The sequence below is a fragment of the Strigops habroptila genome, chromosome 3, assembly GCF_004027225.2.
Source record: "Strigops habroptila isolate Jane chromosome 3, bStrHab1.2.pri, whole genome shotgun sequence".
NCBI classification, from domain to species: Eukaryota; Metazoa; Chordata; class Aves; order Psittaciformes; family Psittacidae; genus Strigops; species Strigops habroptila.
In genome coordinates this window covers 63346134-63366982 of record NC_044279.2, presented here as the reverse complement: position 1 = coordinate 63366982, position 20849 = coordinate 63346134, and the positions used below count along the sequence as shown (strand labels likewise).

At 39.8% G+C, this 20849-nt stretch overlaps 1 protein-coding gene across 7 annotated transcripts in view; it reads left to right on the top strand.

The window, feature by feature from the left end:
• Window positions 1-20849, top strand: part of DERA (deoxyribose-phosphate aldolase) — a 54332-nt gene that overhangs the window by 4118 nt on the left and 29365 nt on the right. For 4 of the 7 annotated variants that reach the window (XM_030478907.1, XM_030478904.1, XM_030478910.1 and 1 more), the window contains exons 2-6: window positions 5662-5759; window positions 8810-8957; window positions 10620-10715; window positions 11972-12106; window positions 19953-20081. In XM_030478907.1, the coding sequence (XP_030334767.1) occupies window positions 5662-5759; window positions 8810-8957; window positions 10620-10715; window positions 11972-12106; window positions 19953-20081 (606 nt within the window). Of the gene's footprint in view, window positions 1-5661; window positions 5760-8809; window positions 8958-10619; window positions 10716-11136; window positions 11328-11971; window positions 12107-19952; window positions 20082-20849 lie in introns of all 7 variants that reach the window. The other 3 variants (XR_003990503.1, XM_030478906.1, XM_030478908.1) reach the window with 3 other exon arrangements.

Genomic DNA, 20849 nt, shown 5'->3' with positions numbered 1-20849 from the left:
TTAAAAATGTGATTGGATGGTTGGGCTGAGAAGGTGATGGTCAATAGGTCATACTCTACTTTGAGGCTGGTATTGAGTAGGGTAATACTCAATTATACTGTAAGTAGGTAATACGCAGGCTCTAGCCTGGGACCCTTCCCGTTTAACATTTTTTTTCAGTGATCTGGAAGAGGTGATGGACTGCTTGCTCAAAAATTTTACAGGTGTGACTCAATTAGCCAGATCGTTCAGAGGGACCCAAACTGGTTGGAGAAGAGGATCAACAGGAGCCTGGTGACATCCAGCAGGGCCGAGGGCAGAGCCCTTCCCTGGGGAGGACAAGCCCCGTCAGCCACACTGGCTGTGGCCGCCCACCTCGGGAGCAGCTCTGCTAAAAGGCTCCAGGGCTGGTGGGCAGCGAGGGGGGCACGAGCAACAGTGGCCCTGCAGCAGGGTTGGCCAATGGCATCCCGGGCCGTGCTGTTGGGGACATGAGCAGTAGTAGCTCATGGGAAGAGAGGAATCATCCTCCCTGCTCAGCACTTGTTAGGCCATATCTGGAAGGCTGTGTCCAGTTCTGTTGCCTCCCAACAGGAAAAAGAGATTGATAAACTGCCACAAGTTCAGCAGAGGGCCACCAAGATGGCCAGGGGGAGAGTATTCATATTCATAGAACAGTTCGGGTTGGAAGGGACCTTCAAAGGTCACCTAGTCCAACCCCCCTGCAATGAGCAGGGCCATCTTCAACTAGATGAGGTTGCCCAGAACCACATCCAGCCTGGCCTTGAATGCCTCCACAGATGGTGCATCCACCACCTCCCTGGGCAACCTGGGCCAGTGTTTTACCACCCTCATTGTAAAGAATTTCTTCCTCCCATCCAGCCTGAATCTCCCCTCTTTTAGTTTAAAACCATTACCTTTTGTCCTACTGCAACAGGCCCTGCTAAAAAGTTTCTCCCCATCTTTCTTACAGGCCTCTTTTAAGAACTGAAAGGCCACAATAAGGCCTCCCTGGAGTCTTCTCTTCCGAAGTTCCAACAATTCTTTCAGCCTTTCCTCATAAGAGGGGTGCTCCAGACCTCTGATCGTTTTTGTAGCCCTCCTCTGGACCCTCCAAGATGTCCATGTCTTTCCTGTACTGAGGACACCACAACTGCACACAGTACTCCAGGTGGGGTCTTACCAGAGCAGAGGAGAGGGGCAGGATGACCTCCCTTGACCTGCTGGCCTTGCTCCTTTGGATGCAGCCCAAGATACGATTGGCCTTCTGGGCTGCAAGCACACACTGCCAGCTCATGTTCTTGTATTCTAAAAAAATAAAAATCTGTCCATGTCACTCAGCCCCTCTAGTTGAAGGGCCAGAAATACATTCATTATGTTTCAATTGATACTTTTAATTATAGTTGGTATTTCTGAGCCATATACATGTGCGAGCTAGCCTATTGGCAAGTGGCGTTTAGATAATGAAGTGTTGCATCCTTTTTCAAGACAGCATAATTCTGTTCTAATATATTAATAGATGGTTTTAGCCTGTACTGTGGCTCTGTTTCTTCCCCAGTCCATTCTAACACCTTTTGAATCTGCTGAATAATTTTAATCAAATTTGAAGGACAGCTAAATGTCTCAGAAATAAGTAAGTCGCTGGATGGAGAGACCAGATTAGTCCCCCTGTTGAGGGTAAGCCGGGCATAGCTCAGCAATTACATGACTTTTCATTACCTTTTTTTTTTGGGAGGGGGTTGATGGGCATTTTTGCAAGTAACAAGGTCCTGTTTACTCCATAGTCATAAGGCCCATAACAGGACAACTGGGTTATTGGGGTGAGGAGAGGTCTCTGGAGCCAGGGAAGAAGAGAGGGAGCAGCAGAGGGCCTGGACCTGCAGGAAACCAAGCTCCTGTTGTTCTGCGGGAGAGGCTTGTCAGTGGGTTACAAGGTGCTTTGAAGGATGCTGTGATCTATTTCATGTGATCCATGGTGATTTCACTAATGTCACAAGGTTGTAAAGCTGATTCTAGTTCAGGGCTCATGCGTTGGTGTCCCACTTTAAGTGTCTGAATGCTGATGACTTGGAGACTGAACTTCTCTCATATAACGAGGACCCATCTGAAAATAAGAGGTCCATAGCAAGAGTCACTGTGGAAAAATAGCTACAGCTTCTGTCTTGAAGAAACTGAATAACCCTTAAACCTCTAAACAGCTTACATGGTAAGATAACTGTAACAAGGCCTGATACTGAAGCCTATTCTCTCTTTTCAGTGGCTTTGCTCAGCTCTGCATGGCCAGCTGGGGTCAGCCTGTGTCCAGGTGAACACCTCATTTCTCCACTAAAGGTTCAGGACACAGTTTCACTCGCTTCTCTATAAATAACAGCTTTCATCGCTTCCCTTACCCATTTTGTCATGTGTTCATGGTAAGAGCAGGAGCACACATGCTGTTTCTGGCACGGAGGAGGAAATAACCAGTTGGGGGGGGCAGCTTCTTTTGGGGACAGTGCTGCCTTAAAATGCTTGTGAAGTTACCGCCTCAGGCATCCTTGAGCTTTCTGTTCCACCATCTGAAGGGATGCCATCTACACACTTTTTTTTTAAGCTTCTGAAAAGCTTAGTCTGTTTTATGAGGAATGTGTTAGCTATCTTAGATATTTATGTAATTATACTAATGAAGTGGGTTTATTTATTGTTTTCTGAGGAAATGCTTGGTATTTTTGGATTCATGTTCTGCGAAGAGAGGAGATGAATTTCCTGTTGAATATGATTTTTTCAAATGTCTTCAGAGAAAAAAAGTAAACTTGAAGAGTGATTACAGAATATTGGCTAATTAGCTATCGTGTAACTGCTTTAATTACTTTTATCCCTGAAGCCACATGACTGTGCAGATGACTAGCAGATGACTTATTTAAAAAAAAAAAAAAAAGAGACGTGTTCACACTGCAAGGTTAATGAGACTAATTAAATATAGTTTTCCTTAGCCAGATACTAAATCATAAAGCTTGGGGGACTGGGGGAGGGGGAGAATCCAAAGGCAGTCAGTGCTATTTCGAATAATGGTTTTATTCTGATTTTTAATGCAAGGGGAAAAAAAAAGCTGGAATTGAGTGATATTTTTGAATAAACACATTCAAAGATTTTATGAGACCTCACATGGCAAACTTTGAAAGTCTATTTAGAGACAATTACGCTGAGACATATTTGTTTTCACTTGCCCACTGCTTTAATTAATGGAGAAGTGGGCTTGAATAAAAGGTCTGTGTTAGATAGAAGTCTCCATCTGCTCCTGTGTATTAATGAAACCTTTGTCCTTCCTCGCTGTGGGTTTTATTATTTACACCATTTTATTTCCTTTAGTAAACTGCATAATGTCTCACATTGAGTTCTGCAGACAGGATGGTGTTCTCATTTTTTGTTAAATGATTTTAATTTTTTTTTTAAAGTTTTCTTAAAAACTTTATTTTCTGTGCAGAGTGGTTCGATATCCCACATTAAAAAAAAACCAAACAAACAACCCTTTGGAGATCCAAATTCTATGGTCTTTCAAGGAAACTTGAATTGGTATTAGACCTTACTGAGTTGCAGTGTGTCGGCTACCTTCATCAGTAGCCTTGTTATGGAAAACAGAAGGCAAAACGTGTTGCATAGTGTATAGGGCTTAAGCCAATGAATTTCATCATATAGTGTTTCACTAGTTTATATTTCAACTGTGTTTTGTGATCTGTATTTCTTGATATTCAAAAAGAAGGAAAGGTTTTGTAGCACTAGATTTCTCACCTACTTTCTACATGTCAGTTGAGCTTCCTGCTTTTGGGCCAGAATGGATAAGCCTGTGGCTTTGAAAGTGGAGAGAAGTAATGAGAGTTTGTTGTTCAACTGGTTTGTGACTTCGCAAGCTCCTCCTTTTCTTCATCACCATACAGTGAGGCTGAAGCTAAAATGATGCTAAAGAAATTCTTAAATTTGTTAGGATTCCTTTGAAATTTCTTCTTAGATTTACTTTTTCTGATTTTGCTCAACATTTTGACCTTGTAGGTACTGCTCATTTAATTACTGGTATGTCGTAATAGGGAAGTGGGAGCAAGGTGGCTTAGAATGCTCAGAACAAGGTCTTGTTTAGCTGTGTTTCGTGCCTTTGTCCTGCATTTCCATTGAGTCGTCTTTACCCTAAAGTGGTTTCTTCAGAGCTTTTTGTAAGTCTAATTAGGAAAACGAATTTACACCTACTTCAGCTAGTATATTAGTTCTGCACTTTTTTTGGCTATTAAAATATAAAATAGGAAAAAAAAATAGGATAAGATTTCTGCACAAAACTAATGATTTTGGCTATCAGATTCTCCCCCCCTTCCCCCCCCCCAATGTTTTAAAGCTTTTTAATCAATATGCTTGAGGGAAATGCAAGTTTAATACAGTAGTGGAGAAGACTCATAGAGATGAGATGCTTTTAATAAATTAAGTCAAACAGAATTATTATCTCTTAGTATCTAAGCCCATGTCCATATACTGATGTTAACTGATGATGATACTTGATGACTGATGGTCGTGATTTGCTGATGATTGGTGGTTAATGATTGTTGATGTCGTTCAGAGTGTTTTCATGGGTTGCTTATATGATTAGTGTTTAGAAGAATTACGTTTTGGGACATAAGGGGTTTTAAAGATATTCTGATCTTTTTTTCCTGTGTTCTTCTGTGAGCAGTTTTTGTTTATTAACATTCAAGATTACACCTTTGGTTTATCATACTAAGCAGAACTTTAAAGATTCAGGAGCCTGAACCCTCAATTCTTCTTTATCCATCAGTTACCCTTTGTTAAGCAGTGTCCCTTCTGTTTTTAGACAGTTTCGTTATTTTAGTAAATGTTGAGCATCGGCTTGTCTCTGGATCTGGTTGTTGTTTATGGATACTGAAACTCATTGAAATTGTGAGCCAGGCTGCTGCAGTGGGCACTTCAAGGAATTCACACATGTAACATGTTGCCCTGAGTCCTCTGGAGTGCTTGGCAAGGTGAGCACTTCTCAGGCAGGCATGCATCTCAGCAGCTTCTAGGCAGGTATGTTGCCCAGGAATTCAGTGCTTTTGGACACTTCCAGTTATTCCAGTTAGTCAGGCTCTAGTAGCAAATGCAGTAAAATCAGCTCTAGACAATAAAACCCAAATGCTTTGTTATGCAAGGGTCTGCCCAGAAGTTTCGGGGACCATGTGGGACATGGTTCCTGTAAACAAGGGTTCACGCACACAAAATTGCTGTTGCATCCTGGGTGCCACCAGACAAGCAAAGGACTGAATAAATGTTACCATATTCTGGAATCCAGAAGTAAATCATCAAGCAATGGCAGAAGGCTGTTTTGTGGATTTTTTTTTTTTTTTTTTTTTTTAATATGCTACATGTAGAAAAACTTCGTAGTTCAGGACTGCAACATAGCGTCTCTCATCAGCAGTAAGTTAATTCAGTTGTAATGGCAAACAAAACATGCTGTGTGAAACATCCAGTTAACAGATCATACCATAACAGAAGTTAATGCTATTGTGGTATCTTGAATGACTGGTAAGTACTCAAGCCATTTAAAGGACATGAAAGCACAACATGCTCTTCAGAGGGTCCAAACCAAGTTGCAACTTTCTACTGAAGTCCCACACCATATATTAAAAGGACACAGAAATAGATAAGGCTTTTTTTCTTTTCCCACTCTAGAACTTGGCTGGATCTCAAAAGTGCATGTGAATCGACCTGAAGTTGTGAGGCATGCAGAACAAATTAAAAAATGGAGAACTGTGAAAGGTAATTGGCAAGTAAGTGCTCTTTTTATGCATTCTGTTCCTGTATTTTTAAAGCAGTCACTCTTCCTCTCCAGGCTGCAATATTGAATTTTTTTCAAGATACATGTAAACTTAAAAGATGTGCTTGTCCATGTCTTATTTTAATAATTTGTATTTGATGATGGTGGGATGGAATAAGGTGATGCATTTATCCAAACAAGTTAAAAACCTTATAACTCAGGAGTGGCAAAACCGCAAATGAATTTAAGTCATCTTTATTCATGAGTGGATTAAATTGTATATTACTATCCTACCACATTTATTCTGTTTCCCAGACAGACTTCTCTGCATGCTGACTTCTTATTTTTTAATTTTAAAGCTGTGAGATATGATCATGGTCGCTGTCAAGTTTGACCTACCTGGATGATTTTTCTTTACTTAAATATCCCCAACATGTGTGATTTCTTTTCTTAACTAGTTCTTACCTAAAACTCAAAAATCCTGACAGGCTATGGCACTCAAGGGGCGGGGGGGGGGGGGGGTGCGAAAGAGCCTACTAGTGTTAAAGGGCTGACTTTCTCAACTGCTCAGATAAGGTAAATGATTGGTTATTTTCTATCTAATATAAAATAGGTTCACGTAAACTATTGCTAAACGCAGTGGTGCAAATGAACTTTTTTTCAAGGCTGACTTGTATTCATTGACTCACATGTTCAGGCTGTCTTAGCAGTTGCCCTCAACCTCTGCTGATTACTGCTCTCCTGGCAGAATTGACAGATATTGGCCTGGTGTGCATTTTGGTTTCTCCAGTTTGTACATGAGAATCGTAATGCAAAGCCATAAGATCAGCAACATAAGCTACTGCCTTCTGCAAAACAGAGTAGGTGAGACATGGCCATGCGCTGGCTTCTGCTGCCCCAATGTCAGGACAGGAAGGGGAACAGCAAGCAGAGCTGGCTGCAGGATGTCACGAATGCTTTGGCAGCTTTCAGCCAAGGGCAAGGTCTGAAAAAAGCCATGCAGCAGACCAGGAGGTCCCAGTGAGCTTCAACCCTTGTCCAAAGGACAAATTGTTTCCTCATTCACCAAACAGCTGTTCTGCAAGCAAATACGTGTGATTCCTCCCCTCTGCATGCTAAGTAAGTCATTTACTTGCAACAGCAACTGAAAACCTGGGAGCTGGAGGAAGGAGATAATGAAGGATCAGTCCTAACAGTGCAATGTAATAGAATAAAGCAAGAATCATTTAGCTATATCTTAATTCTTAAAAAAGCTGTTCACAACAGTTGGCATCCTGAGCTTAGCATGTTGGGCAGCCATTCTGTGATGGCTGAAGCCGCGTTCGCAATGAGTACAGATCTTGCAGATGACAGTTGGGGGTAATTTGATATAGCTGTAAAATCCTACTGGAGGGTGATAGAAAAAAACCCTTCCTACCTGTTACATAAATCTGAAAATTTGGGCTTTGAATGTTATGATTAAATAAAAAAATGGATATAAACAGGGGAAAGTTAGGCACCAGCTCAACATTTCTTAAGTTTCTTATATATAAAAAGGTCACTTGATATCAAGTTTAGCAGTCCAGTGGCTCTGGGTTGGGAAATGCTGTCAGTGAGAAAATCCAGAGGGTATTCCATAATCTTGGCTATCTTCAGATACTGCAGGTGCAGCAGTGTAAAAAGTAAGTCTGCTGATTTGACCAAAGTTACTATATAAAGAACAAAGACACAGGAAGCCACAGGCTTTGATTACAAAGAATTGTTGGGAAGAAAGAGATTTAGTGTCACTCCCTCAACATGGCTGTGGGACAAATGTTTAATTATTACTAATGCTTCTCCAGTCTCCTGTGGAGTAACATTGATACTGAACTACTCAAGTAAGGTTTTACTTTGAAGAATGCCAGAAGCATCTCTCCTGTATTTGAACACTGTCATTGCAGGATAGTCATGTGCTGTTTATTTTACAGGGGTGGTTTTGAACCTTTACATGCTTGAGGTTAAGCAGCTCCACAGATTCAAATTTTGAAGCCCATTTCCAAATACGCATCTGAAAATCCCTTTTTTAAAAAAATGAAGTTCATACCAGTTTTTGGAACTCCTTGACTACATCTGCCTCAATGACTTTATGATTCATGTCGTAAGAGATGAGACAGAAATTCCATCAAAGGAAAGATAAAATCCAAGTAAAATAAACTAAAAACCATTTAACACGAAAACCCTTTGTGAAGGATTATACAGTGAAAGTAGAAATCAGTTAGAAACAAGCAGTCAGGCTTTGACTAACAGAGGCCAGTAACGGTTCATTACTTCATTCAGTCACTCCAAAGTAGCTTTCAGTGTAACATTTACTGCAAGTTCAGAAAGGAGACTCCTGTCAGCGAAGTGTGAAAGGTTTGTAGACTGGCCAGCCACTTAAAGCTTGCAGAGTAATACCTCCATGCAGAAACAGGTTTTGCTGCCTGTACTGAAAAGTTGTGTCAGAGAGCAGTCAGAGAAGAGCTTTATGGACTTTGCCATTGCAAACTCTCCCCTTACTGAACATGTGCCCACTAAGAGATGTCAGCTTTTTGCAAAGCCATCACTGTAAACGAGAATTAGCTGGAAGATCTTCAACAAATAGTTCAAAATAATGTCTTAAGCTCAATTTTTATTCAGCAAAATTCTATAGCATTTTCATCTAAACAGTGCTTACTTCCCCCCCCGAAATAATTACAGATGTTTTTTATTCCCTGTTCACACAAAAGAAAGTGGAAACATCTGGAGTCTAGACCCTAAGTTTTAAGAAGTCTGGATTCTTACCCCCTACTGATTCCATGTTTCACTGTCACAGCAGGAGAAGCATGCAGATGTGCAAGTGTGCAAATTGCTGATGTGTAGACTCATCTGGTTACTGGCAATTGCAAACCTGTGCACCTCCTGAAGCACATATATAATTTCTTGTGCATACAAGCCTTAAAGACACAGACATTCTTTATAGAATGGAGCATGTTATAACAGTGAGGTTCCTCACATAGGTTGTCAAATCAGTTTGGCTTTGGAAGCATAAACTGAAATACTATATTCCTTTCTTCACTCTCTTTGTAGGCTGCTTGGCTGCTGAAAGCTGTCACCTGCATAGATCTTACCACTCTTTCAGGCGATGATACTCCTTCAAGTGTTCACAGACTGTGTTTTAAAGCAAAGCATCCCATCAGAGAGGATCTGCTGAAAGCCTTGGACATGCATGATAAAGGTATGGTAGGTTTTTTTGGTGTATTTTGCAGAGAAAATGTCTACATTACCTCATTATTCAATTTTCAGAAAGGGGTAAAAATGATTCTTCTTCCTATAATGGAAGCAGTTATGGTAGGGAGCGCTGCAGAACTAATTGTCCTGAGAAAGCAAACTAGGTTCTATATGGTCTTATTCAAAGCAACTGTCTTAAGTTCTAACTGCTAAATATCTATTCCTTTGAATTAATATAAGAATATAAGGAGAAAAAAAATCCATTCTCGGTTTGGCAACCAAAGTGGAGCTTGGACTCAGGGCAACCCTGTAAGTTTTGATACCTAATAAGCAAATTCGATGTGGAAGCTGCAAGTGTGTAACCTCAGTGTATGTCTTTTAATAACAGTGCACTAAGGTGAAACTAATTGAGTCTTCTGTTAATCTGCTGATGTCTTGAGTAAAATGGAGAAGGGGAGAGTGTTCGTATGAGTCCTTTGGATTTCATGCTTAGCTGCTGCTTTTGTAACTACCGAGCCTGCAGCTTTGCCTGTCAAAAAGATGCATTCCACAGTCCTAAACATCTTACTTTTCCTTCAGAATACATTATCTGCTTGTTTCAGTAGTTAAGATAGGAGACATCTTCACAGTCTGGTCTACTTTAAGGAATTAGTCCTGTAATGAGTGTATGCTGTTGTGTGCATGTCACATATACACATACACATATGTATACACACAGGGTTCCCAGAGTTGAAGTCAACAGAGTTGAAGAGGTCAAGACAGCCCTTAAGGACTAGTGATAAAACTTTCATTGACATTACTCAAGGAGGCTCCATCTGAAGTCCCAGTGTTACACCCAAGGCTGACCACAATAAAATTTTGAAGCAAACTGAGACTGTCAATATAACTATCAATAAAATCTCTTTATAGCTGAGCAGTGTTTCTGAATTTTTCCACATATAATCACTGATGTATCAGTGAATACCATTTGACTTTTGTCCTGTCATGTTGGTCTTATGATGATCTAACAAAAAGAAAATCCCAGTGACATTTGGGGCATGCTTTTGCTATTGAAATATTTCAGTTTTACATGGGCATCAGCCCACTGATTGAAGTCATATGATGTAGAACCAAAGGGAAATCAGGCCTCTGGTTTTAAGCCATAGACATAAAATACCAAAGATTAGTCTTACTTTAGAATTTTGATTTATGGACTCTTCAGACAGGTGAAGTATTAAATATGAGGTCAATTATCTGGGACTTTGAGAGAATAGCAATAGGACTACATTAACATAAAGACTGCTCAGTTGCTGCTGGGCTTAGTCTGGCTCAACAAGTAAGGAGGGAGCTTGGCAGTGTGGTTTCTCTTGCAGTAAATTTCTGACTAAGCGTGTCTTAACAGTACATGTTGGCATTAAACAGTGAATCTGTCGATAAAAATCTTGGCGTTTTAACTCCTGCTAACGCAAACTTGCTTCCAGGGTCAGGTGAAGGAACATGAAGGAGGTAACAATATGGAGAGTTACCTGAGCTGTTTGAGCAATATGACAGACATCTCTAGTGCAGGTCCTTAAGATCTGTGTGAGAATGCAGAAGTGGGAGGTGAGAACAATGCACACATGCTCGTAATATGATTGCGCTCGAGAAGGTGTAAATCTAGATATGAAGAAGTGAACTGTAGCTTTTGCAGGTATTACTGTTGGAGCAGTTTGTGTATATCCCGCAAGAGTCACTGATGCTGTTAATGCCCTAAAGGCTGCTGACTGTAACATACCAGTAGCTTCAGGTAAGCTTGATTCGAAAATATCCTATTAAATATATTGATGCTATAAAATAGGTGGAAAGATCCAGCAATTTGGACTTGCTTTTGTTTCAGAGTGTAAGGTGGAAAGGTGGCAGGTGGAAGGAAGGGAATGGAGGGGAGAATTTGCTTCTGGTATAATCTTTTGTTTTCCTTCAAGCTTATCAGGAATGCCAAGTCTGTTTTGCTGGAAGCTCTTCAAAGAGGTCCTTAAGATATATTAATATTTTTCTCACCCAAATAGAAGAAATTGAGATAGTGTGCAGGACAAAGTAACAGTAGACATTAAGTAAACAACAACAATGATGCAGTATGAGCTTTAGGAGTTCCAATACACTTTTTTTTTTTTCCCCCCTCCCAATTGTTTAGCTTTTAAGTATAATCCTGTGTCATGGTTTAACCCCAGCTGGCAACTAAGCACCACGCAGCTGCTTGCTCACTTCCCCCCGCCAGCTCTTCTCCCCTCACCACACGTGAGAGACAAGCCCTGAATCTACAATAAGCAAGAAGTAGAATCAAAGAGTTATACATGTTGGAAGGGTGCTCTGGATGTCATCTGGTCCAACCTCCTGCTCAAAGCAAGAGCTAACTTTGAAGGTAGATCTGGTGTTTAATGTGAAGATCCATGTGTGGGGTTTTTTGTTGTTGTTTCATTGTTGTGTAGAGGAAAAAGTATGTACTAAATGCATTTATGTCAGAGAGAAAGAGGATCTTGAAAAAGCCATTATTTTTTCTATTTCCAAAGTTACCTTTGGGTTTTCTACTTAAACATCATAAACAATCTGAAGTAGACCTCATTTAAAGCAATTTTTGCTATGTTTTAGCTGTTAAACGTATTACTAGGATTTAGCTTGAAATACTACTTAAAATAATTGGAAAGAATTAAAAATGTATGTATTGCTTCATCTATGAGCTCACTCCTTGTTTGTTCAATTCTGCTGGAAGCAATAGATATCATACTTTCTTATGTAGGCCGCTTTGGAAAATATTAAGGCATGTGAAAGAGACCTTTTTTCAAGATGCACTTAGTATCTTGCTGGACATTGGTTCTTGAGGAAATAGCTAATGCTTCTTGTGGATGAAGAGAGGATAGGATGAGATGCCTTTAGACTTTTGGAATCATGTTATGAATAAAAAAAAAAACAACTTTCAAACTCTTTGGTGTATTAGAGGTATATGCAATTTTATGGTCAATTTATAAAACATTTTCTTTCCTCTGCCTGCATCCCCCTTCTTGCTAGTGGCTGCTGGGTTTCCATCTGGACAAACTCCTCTAGAAATCAAACTGGCTGAAATAAAGCTGGCTGTGCAATATGGTGCTAGAGAGATTGACATTGTCATTAGCAGGACTCTGGTGCTGACTGGCCAGTGGGAAGGTAAGTACCCACCCTTTGGCAAGGAGCCTAAACCTCTGTATCTGCGCCTGCAAGCTCTGTCTTTGTCTCTTCCCCAAGTCTCCATATTGGTCCTTGAAAAATTTTGTTCCTCCCCTAAAAGTAATTGGAAATCTGGGGCACTGAGCTAAATAAAAACTATTTAATTTATGAAGAATGGTTGCGTTTTTTAAAAGAATTCTGTTACAAGTGCTGTCAGGCGGGGCATGCAGAAGTACTTTGTTTCAAAAATTCAGGGCTATTCCTTCTATGCCTTTAGAGTATTTTTTTTACAGGATTAAAAAAAATAGCAAATGAAATGGAAGTGAATGTCTAATTATTTGAACAGTTTTGTTAAAACCCCCAAGGGATGCCTAATGTAGATGATAGCTCTTTAAATATACATGTTTCAATTCTTAACAAAAATATGTATTTTAGTTGTTTTCTTTCTCGTGAAAGTTGAGGGTACAAATTGACTGTTCATATTATTATTGATGTTCTTGTGTCTGTAGACTACTACTAATGAGTAAGAACAATAATGCTGAAGATGGTTTTTGCTCTAATTGCCTCCTTAATGTACTGTGAATGGTTTGCCTTAAGTGCTGACATTGCTCCTATAACTAATCTCCATGTGAAGGTAAACACATCATTGTCTTGGAATGAATTTTGCTTTAGTTGTATAAGGTAGTGCATAATAGCCTGTTTGCCTGGAAGACTGCATAAAGGATCCCTGGTACCTGAGTTTGGTTAAGGAGATACAATTATCATGGTAACAGATCATATTTTCTGATTTTGGTCTTCCTTCAATTAGCAGTTAGAACTGAACAAAAAACCCAACGTGTTTCTGCATCTGTGTCTTCAGGACTGATACTCTGGTTTTCACTTCCACACCTTGACCTCTTTTGTAGTACTTACCATCTCCAACCTTTGCTCTTAAATGTATGCAGCTTTACAAATATTTGACTTCTTGACATTGTTGCAGACATTTGTTTCTTTCGGAGTGGCTGTTTTATATTCAGGTATGGCCTCAGAAATTGCTGTTATGTGGAGACTGGGTGATTGAGTGGTTTTAAATGAGACAGAATGTTGGTTCTGTACCAGCTGGCAGCAAGACTGTACATACACCTTCCTACAGTATATCTTTGTTAGCATTTACACTATAGTCTACAAACCAGCTACCCCCTCCAGGAGCTGTGCTTTGCTGGGAACATGTATTGGTCTTGGATACAAAGTGAGCAGAATCAGTGATCTGTCACTAAGACTAAAAAAGGACCACTGAAGTGGACATGAGCAGCAACTTGCAATTGTGCCCGAAAAAGTCTGTTTTGTAGCAACTTCTGGCATTAACTGCAGTTGCCATGCTTCAGACTTCATGGTACAAATGACTCTTAAGTGCAAGTTGCATAGAGCAGAGATCAGAAAGTTAGTGCATGTAAGCAATTGCAAATGCAGGCTTGAGGTTTTATTGCCCAGGATTACATGAAGGAGAACTCAGAGGTGAAATACAAGGCTAGATTCAGAGAGAAAGCTTGTATTGGTGACTGAAATGAACTGGACATACATTGTTAGGTTTTTCTATATGGGAAATTAATTGGGTTTTGTGATCACAAATTACAGGGGAAGAATACACAGACATAGCAATGATGGATGTAGTATAAAGCTGCCAGCTTACTAAATAAGTAAATTAGGGATGACTTTTGATTTGGAATGCATATTCTTTTATGCAGAGCTGAAGTCATGACAAGGTTGAAAGCCGTCCTTTTTTTAGCAATGGTTAGTTTATTATTTTTTTATACTGAGGGCAGAATTGAAATTATTTCCAAATGTTTTCTGAAAGTTTAGTCATTAATGCAAATCTTTGTTGGGCACATATTTACATGGTCTTGAAAAAAGCTACCTCAGGAGCAGAATTTACATGCCATGATGCTACAGAGTGAAAAATTATATTTAACCTGCCCATCCAAAAAAAAATGACTTCAGTAGGTGATCTGAACATTTTGGTAAAAATCTAGTATTCTGAATTCCTGCTTAGCTTTCAATAGATGTGTGTTATCTGTAAGAATGTGCCGGTTTCCATCTCTATCTAGTGATTAAATGTGATACACAACAATGTTTAAAGAATGTTTAAGGAAGCTAGAAGAAGGGATGAAGAAATCGCTATATTACATAAAATTGAAAATTCTAGTCCGGTAACTGTGCCTGTGTTGAAGGTGCTTAATCAACTAGAGCTGCCTTGCAGTTATGACAGAACCTCTGATTATGCTTTAGTTGTATAAGGTAATTAGTATTACCTTATACAATTACTAATTACCTTATATAATTACTAAATACTAAAAAAAAACACTAATATATTTTTATCATTATTTTCTCATGTTGCCTGTCTTCACAATGTCAGGAGTTATTGACAAAAATATGTATACGGTAGAGTGCTTTATCTTACCATTCATATATTTTTAGCTTTTCTTCTAGCCTGTGCAATAATCAGGGTCACCATGATATAATAGTGTTGCTTTGTGATTTGTTTCAAAGGCTTGTTTGGTTATTAAATATTTTAGTGTCTATCCAATTATGTCAAGTTATTTTAAAGCAGTCCTTAAATATTGTTGGAGCTCTTTATGACACTCAATATGTTTTCTAGATCTTTATGAAGTAATTGTTAAGATCTTTTTAAAAGTGCTGAACATGAAAGCAGCTTTATTGGACAGCTAAATTATGCTGGAAAATAACATTAAATGGGATGTAAGTTAGTGAACTTATATATCTTTTACAACCTATTAGCTTTAAAAGCAATACTACTTTACAACAGTTTACTCAACCATTGTCTTGTATCACTTGACAAAGTATGGATTAAGCTTAAAAATCAAAATTTAGATACTGTCTTTAGGCAGAGAATGTGGATATTGTCTTAAGGAACAGAATGTGGATCCTGTATGTAAAGAATGATGAACACAGGTGACTTTGACAAACAAAAACTGGATTTATTTTTATTTTTTTCCTTTGTTATCAGTGAATATGTTGGAGTTGCTGTACCTTCTGAAGCTGTCTGGGGTGCTGTAATGTTACTTCTGTTTCCATAGTTTTTAGCGAACACCTGGACATACTGCGCTGTCGGCGGCTTCAGAGGTATTGTTAACCCATCATTTGCTCTGTCAGTTGAATTTTCCTACAAAATAAGGGAAGTATGCCAGTATATTTTAAGATGTTTGAACATGACTGCATCCATGAAATACAGTAGGTATAACCTCATTATGAAAGCTGCCTTTCGGTTCTGTTAGTAATTATTCAAATGGAAGTTGAGAGGCTTTGTCCAGGGCTTGGGGCCCCCTTTTGTGCTACATGCTTTATAAACAGCATAGAGAAAATACATTCCCCACTCCAGAGACTTGGAAAATACTCCACATATTGTTCAGAAATACTGTAGCTGGATTTATGATTTTCTAGGTGTGCAAGCTGATGTGGGATCTCAAAGTCTACTTGCACAATTTCTGTCTTATATTGTTAGCAGCAGCTCAGATTCCTGAAGCCAAGCTCTGTTTTCAGTTTCAGGGGAATCACTGAAGCCTGGAGTTGCACATATGTGACTGAGAGTAGAACTGAAAGAGTTGTGTTGTGCTGATAGCCTTGTGCTTGTCATTTTGTTAACAAACCTGCCATTAACATGCAAGACAGAAGGGACTCCAGCTCATTTTCCAGTTTCCCATCATGATTACCTTGATCTTTTGGTCTAACAGAAATTGAAACATCTTCCCTCCTTGTCTCAGTTTCTTACCCTTAACATCGGTCAATGTGACTGACTAGATAAAAACAGCAAATAAGATGAATTAAAAAAAAAAAAAAAAAAAAAGAGGTGTTTTTATCACCACATTTTTGGAGAAGAGCTGTTTCATAAAACTTTAAGCTGTGGGGTTTTTTTCCCCCTTAATATTTTCATTTTGTTTGTAGGCAATATGGATTATCCCCTTTATTTTGTAATTCTTAGTACAAATGTATCAGACCAAAGCAAAAGACCATCTAGACATCTAGACAATCTAAGGGAGATTATAGCCAGCAGTAATTGTCAGGCATGTTTGCTTGAGAAATTTTCAGGGGGAGGAACATTTTCTTTGGTGTATTTAATAGCTGCTAAAATCAATATAATGTAGTGAATAGTTACAATTTTAGGAAAACCACGAAAAGGACACCGTCCAACACTTATATTTTATGACAGTGAAATTAAAACTACAGCTATGAAAGTATCTTTTTTCCTATAAAATCTGAATTTATCGGATTTCTATAAATGCATCCAGTAAAAGCAGATCTAAAGTTCTTATGTCACATCTGTTTTAACAGCTAAGTCAGTGGAGCTAGTACAGACTACATCAGTGAGCATCTGGCTCCAGATATGTTCTATAAGGGTTTGCTGGCTTTGGGGTTTGTTTTTGGTTTTGTTTTTCTCTTTTCTTTTTCCTTTTTTTTTTTTTTTTTTTTTTCCTCCAGCTTAAGACTTAGACTTCTTTTAGAATGGATCATGTTGATGCTCTGTTCAAGATGCTACCCATTACTGGCCATTTGCTTTGAGACCTCTCAATTTTCTTTCCCTTGTTATTAGCAGTCAGGAGCAGAGAGTCTCTTGCAACCTCTGCCTGGTGGTCTTAGCTCACAGCAGAGTTTTCTGTGACAGAGGTTTTTCCCAAAATCTTTGTGCCACTACTGCTAACCTGAGAAGCTCTATCTGCTGGTTCAGTTACTGGTATTCTGCACAGGTCACAGATATTCCCAGAACTGCAGTGCCCAGCTCTGCTCCTGTTCAGCTTGACAGAGCTGAATAGTTAACTGATGGACTTTCTGGCAGTACAAACTGTCCTAGAAGCAGCCCAGGACCCCTTGAAACACTGAGCGCATTTTCAAGTGTGATTAACTTCACCCATACTTCAGATGCCAGGAAGTTTCAGGATAATCAAGTTATTTGTGCCTTGATTTAAATCTGGGTACAGAAACTTCTTTTTTATTTCTGAAAGGAGTAGGAGTTTTTGCACTTGTTCTGTAGCAAAGCAGTTCCTGCTTGCACTGGGACTGAGGTGCTCTGGTTAATTTTCTCTGTCCCAGAGGTAGTTGCATTTCTATTTGTGCTTTTACCGTAAGGTTAAGAATGTCCTATTGTCTGCAATAATTGGTCTCTGAATAAGAGCAGTATTTACTACCTACACACCTGCCCCATTAAAGCTTGCCCACTTTTCCACCACCTCGGCTAACCTGATAGACATGGATTATTAAAGATACTCTGTTGTTACTGTCTGTGGGTTGGTCCATGCTGTCAGATAGTGAGACAGTTCAAATGATCTTGTCACTAACTGCATATGAAAGTACCTTCCAGCAATGGGGAGGGTGCTGTAGCTATGGTACTAACTCCAGTGAACAACAGCTATAAGGATATAATTTCTTTTCATGGAATCCTTCATGATTTTATTTTGACATTTTTGGTGGTGTATCTTAAAGGTAGAGAAAACTCGAGTCTTTGCTTCTTGTTACGGAAACAAGAAGAACATGAAAGCTGCTTTCTCTGGGTTTACAAAAGCTTCGGGAAAGAGTCACTCCACAAAAAGAGACTGCATTTGGATCTAACATGAGCAGTGTTATCAAATGCACAAGAAAATAGCACAGGTTCTTGTTTGGTTTTTTTTTGAGTCTCAATTTGCTGTAGGTTTCTAGAGTATTATCAATTGATCAATAAAACTTGATAGACTGCATGCTAGTACTGATTAATTCACACCTTTGGTACGCAGTAAGAACCAAGGTGAAGCCTGGTGTCTGTAAAGGGACTTGCTAAGTGCATTAGCCAGCTGTCTACTAATGTGTGTAGTACCTCTCGGCAGATCACCCCAGCGATCCCAGCCCTGGCTGTCTGGTGTGCTGATGGATGTGGCACAGTAGGATGCGACAGCACTGCGGGTGGAGGGGAGGTCCAGCACCTGGCAAACTCTACTGTGTGTTTCTAGGTCTCGCTTCAGGACTGAGGGGAAAAGAAAATTTGTATTGCTGAAAGACTTTAGCCTTCATAGCCATATCCTAGACTTTTTTAGCAAGACAGATTTGTTCAAAGCTGTATTTAGCCTTCCATAAAAGAACTTTCTGATTATGTGTTTGAAGATTGAGTACAATGTGTGAAAAGGACTCTCTTGCAAAGGATCCTGCTTGCTTATTCTGCATTTTTTTTTTCTTTAATTCAAATTCCAGAAATGGTTGCTGTACACTGTAAGAGCTGCTTTTCTCTCCACACTGCTGAATTTTACCAAAACGTGGGGCAAGGATTCCCTGTGCTCCTTGTGTTGTGTTAACTGACCAGGTCCACAAGTTGTAGCCTATTTACAGTCAATTACGTCCATTTTATTCTAGTCCTTACTGAGGCTGTGAAGATATACAACTGTTTGTTAGAAACTTAAGCATGCCTCTGGGCATGACACTTCATAAATCCTAAAGCAGGAGTTTGGGAGGGGGGAGTTCTGCTCTGGGCAATGTCCATGAGCAGCCAACTGCTGGTCTGTCTTCCCTGCCCCTGCTTCTCCCTGTCCACAGCCGGGTTGCATGGCAGCTCACTGAGTGGCAGTGAGCAGATGGCATGTGTTCTGCTTCGTGACAGGGACACACTGGCTGCGTGGAGATGAGTGCTAAGGAGAACCAGGTCAGAAGGCAGACTGATAGCAAGAGGCCTCCAAAGGCAGTGGGGCTCTCTGTGGGGAGGGGAGGAAACTCCAGGGCAGGGTTTGCTTTTTGTTTTCCAAGTGGTGCAAAGATACAGAGATAGATAATGGTGTGCTTTATCTCCAATCTTAAAGGCTTTATGTAAGTCAGTCCTGCTGTCTGTGTCTTTGTCAGCTCATGACAAACCTGCTTCCTGAACTCCAACTAGCTTCTCAGCAAGTGCGGGGTATCGGAAGTGAGGGTCCTTGGAGCTGTAGCTCCACAGATTGCTACACAGATGTTGTCCTGTTGGCCTTTCTGCTGCAGTGCTTCCTTCACCCTTACTGGGGCCATCTGAGGTCACAACACAGGATGGTCCAAATCCGTGTTAACCTTGTGGGCAATGCCACTGCTCGAGGTGGTTTGTAAACACAGATCCACGCAGATTTGCTGGTCCTTGAGGTGTGATCCCAGGCCTCAGTCTCTCTTCACCAGGGATATTAGCAGATCACACTGATTTTTATCACGAAGTTTTTATTTTCAAAAAGCTTAAAGTGGGATTCAGGTGCCTAAACACAGACATCAAGCTCCATCATCAGACCTCCTGAGATGGTCCCATGGTACTAGGTAGAAAGTTAGGAAACTGAATGGAGATGTAGACCCTCCAGGAGTGGCAGCTGGAAGCCAAGGGGAATATGTTGTGGCATCTTGCGTGGCAGTAATGTTTGTAATTAGACAACTTGGTCACACCTTTGGTGTCTTTTAGGCTGAGCCCTTTGGCAAATGTGGCTGAAGGGGACAGAGTGTGTGATGACATGACGTGGACAGGAAAACACAGCTGTCCCTGAGTACAGATTCAATGTACTATCATTTATTGCTGAAAAAGCTGTTTTAAAATCAATCTTGTCTATCATAGCATTTTTTATTCCTGATGTATTCATGAGTGTTTGGCATACTGTGCACATTCTTAATTTTGAGAGAACTGACATTAATGGCTATTAAGTTAAGTCTGAAACTGTGTGGCATTGTTAATTACCTCCAGTCATGTAATTTATTGAACTTACAAAACTTAAGTTCTTGAGTGCTATGACTAATTATAAGATTGGAAATTAATCCAGAAGTGGAAATTACAGCCATACTTGAAAATGTCTTTCAGGCAACTTTGATCATTTTCACATGCTTTTATCCACAGGTCTCTATGAGGAGATCCGTCAGTGCCGTGAGGCCTGTGGAGAAGCTCATATGAAAACAATCTTGTCAACGGGTGAACTGGGGTCCCTTGCTAATGTCTACAAAGCCAGTATGATAGCTATGATGGCAGGTAAATATATGTTGTTTTCTTTTTAAGCTAAGAATGTCTTTGCTATATTATTTATGAAGCTTAAAAAATTCTAGGTGTGAAAGTTTAGTTTTGCCCATTGTAGAAAAAAACTATCATGCAGTGATTGCTGAAGTTGCAGGTGTAGTGATGAAGTGTCATTTTTTTTTTGTATAACCTACAAAAACTGCATTAAATGCTAAATAACACCTAGAACTGCTACAAAATTTGTGGAATGAGTAATATTTGTTGTCATTGTCTGATCCTTGGTATATTTAATAAGGACACACACATTTGGGGCAGATACATATATTATCCAGGCAACTGTGGTGAGCTACAGATATGGTATAGGTAGATAGGTCATAAGCTTATTTTAAACGGAGGGAGAACTTCCCTGTGAAGATTCATGCTGACAGCTCTCGTTTTCTGGTTTGCAATCACTTCTGCTAACCACCGTTATGAGAGTGCGGCTTGGGAAACCAACTGTACTGGAAATGCAGTGAGGGGGAGAACACCACATGATCCAGCAGGCACTGGGATGGGCTAGGATGTAGCTGGTTTTAACTGGAATCCTCAAAAGCAGTGGTACTCACTACCAACAACTAATTGGTAGTTCAAAAGGTGTTCAGTCTTCCTGTCTTTGAAAACTCAGTTACATCTGACCTGATGTTTAGGAGTCTGTCTGCTTTTTGTTCTGAACCTTTCAGCCAAGAAACACATTCCTATGAACATGATAGAGTTTTTAGGGGATACGTATAGTTTACAGGAATT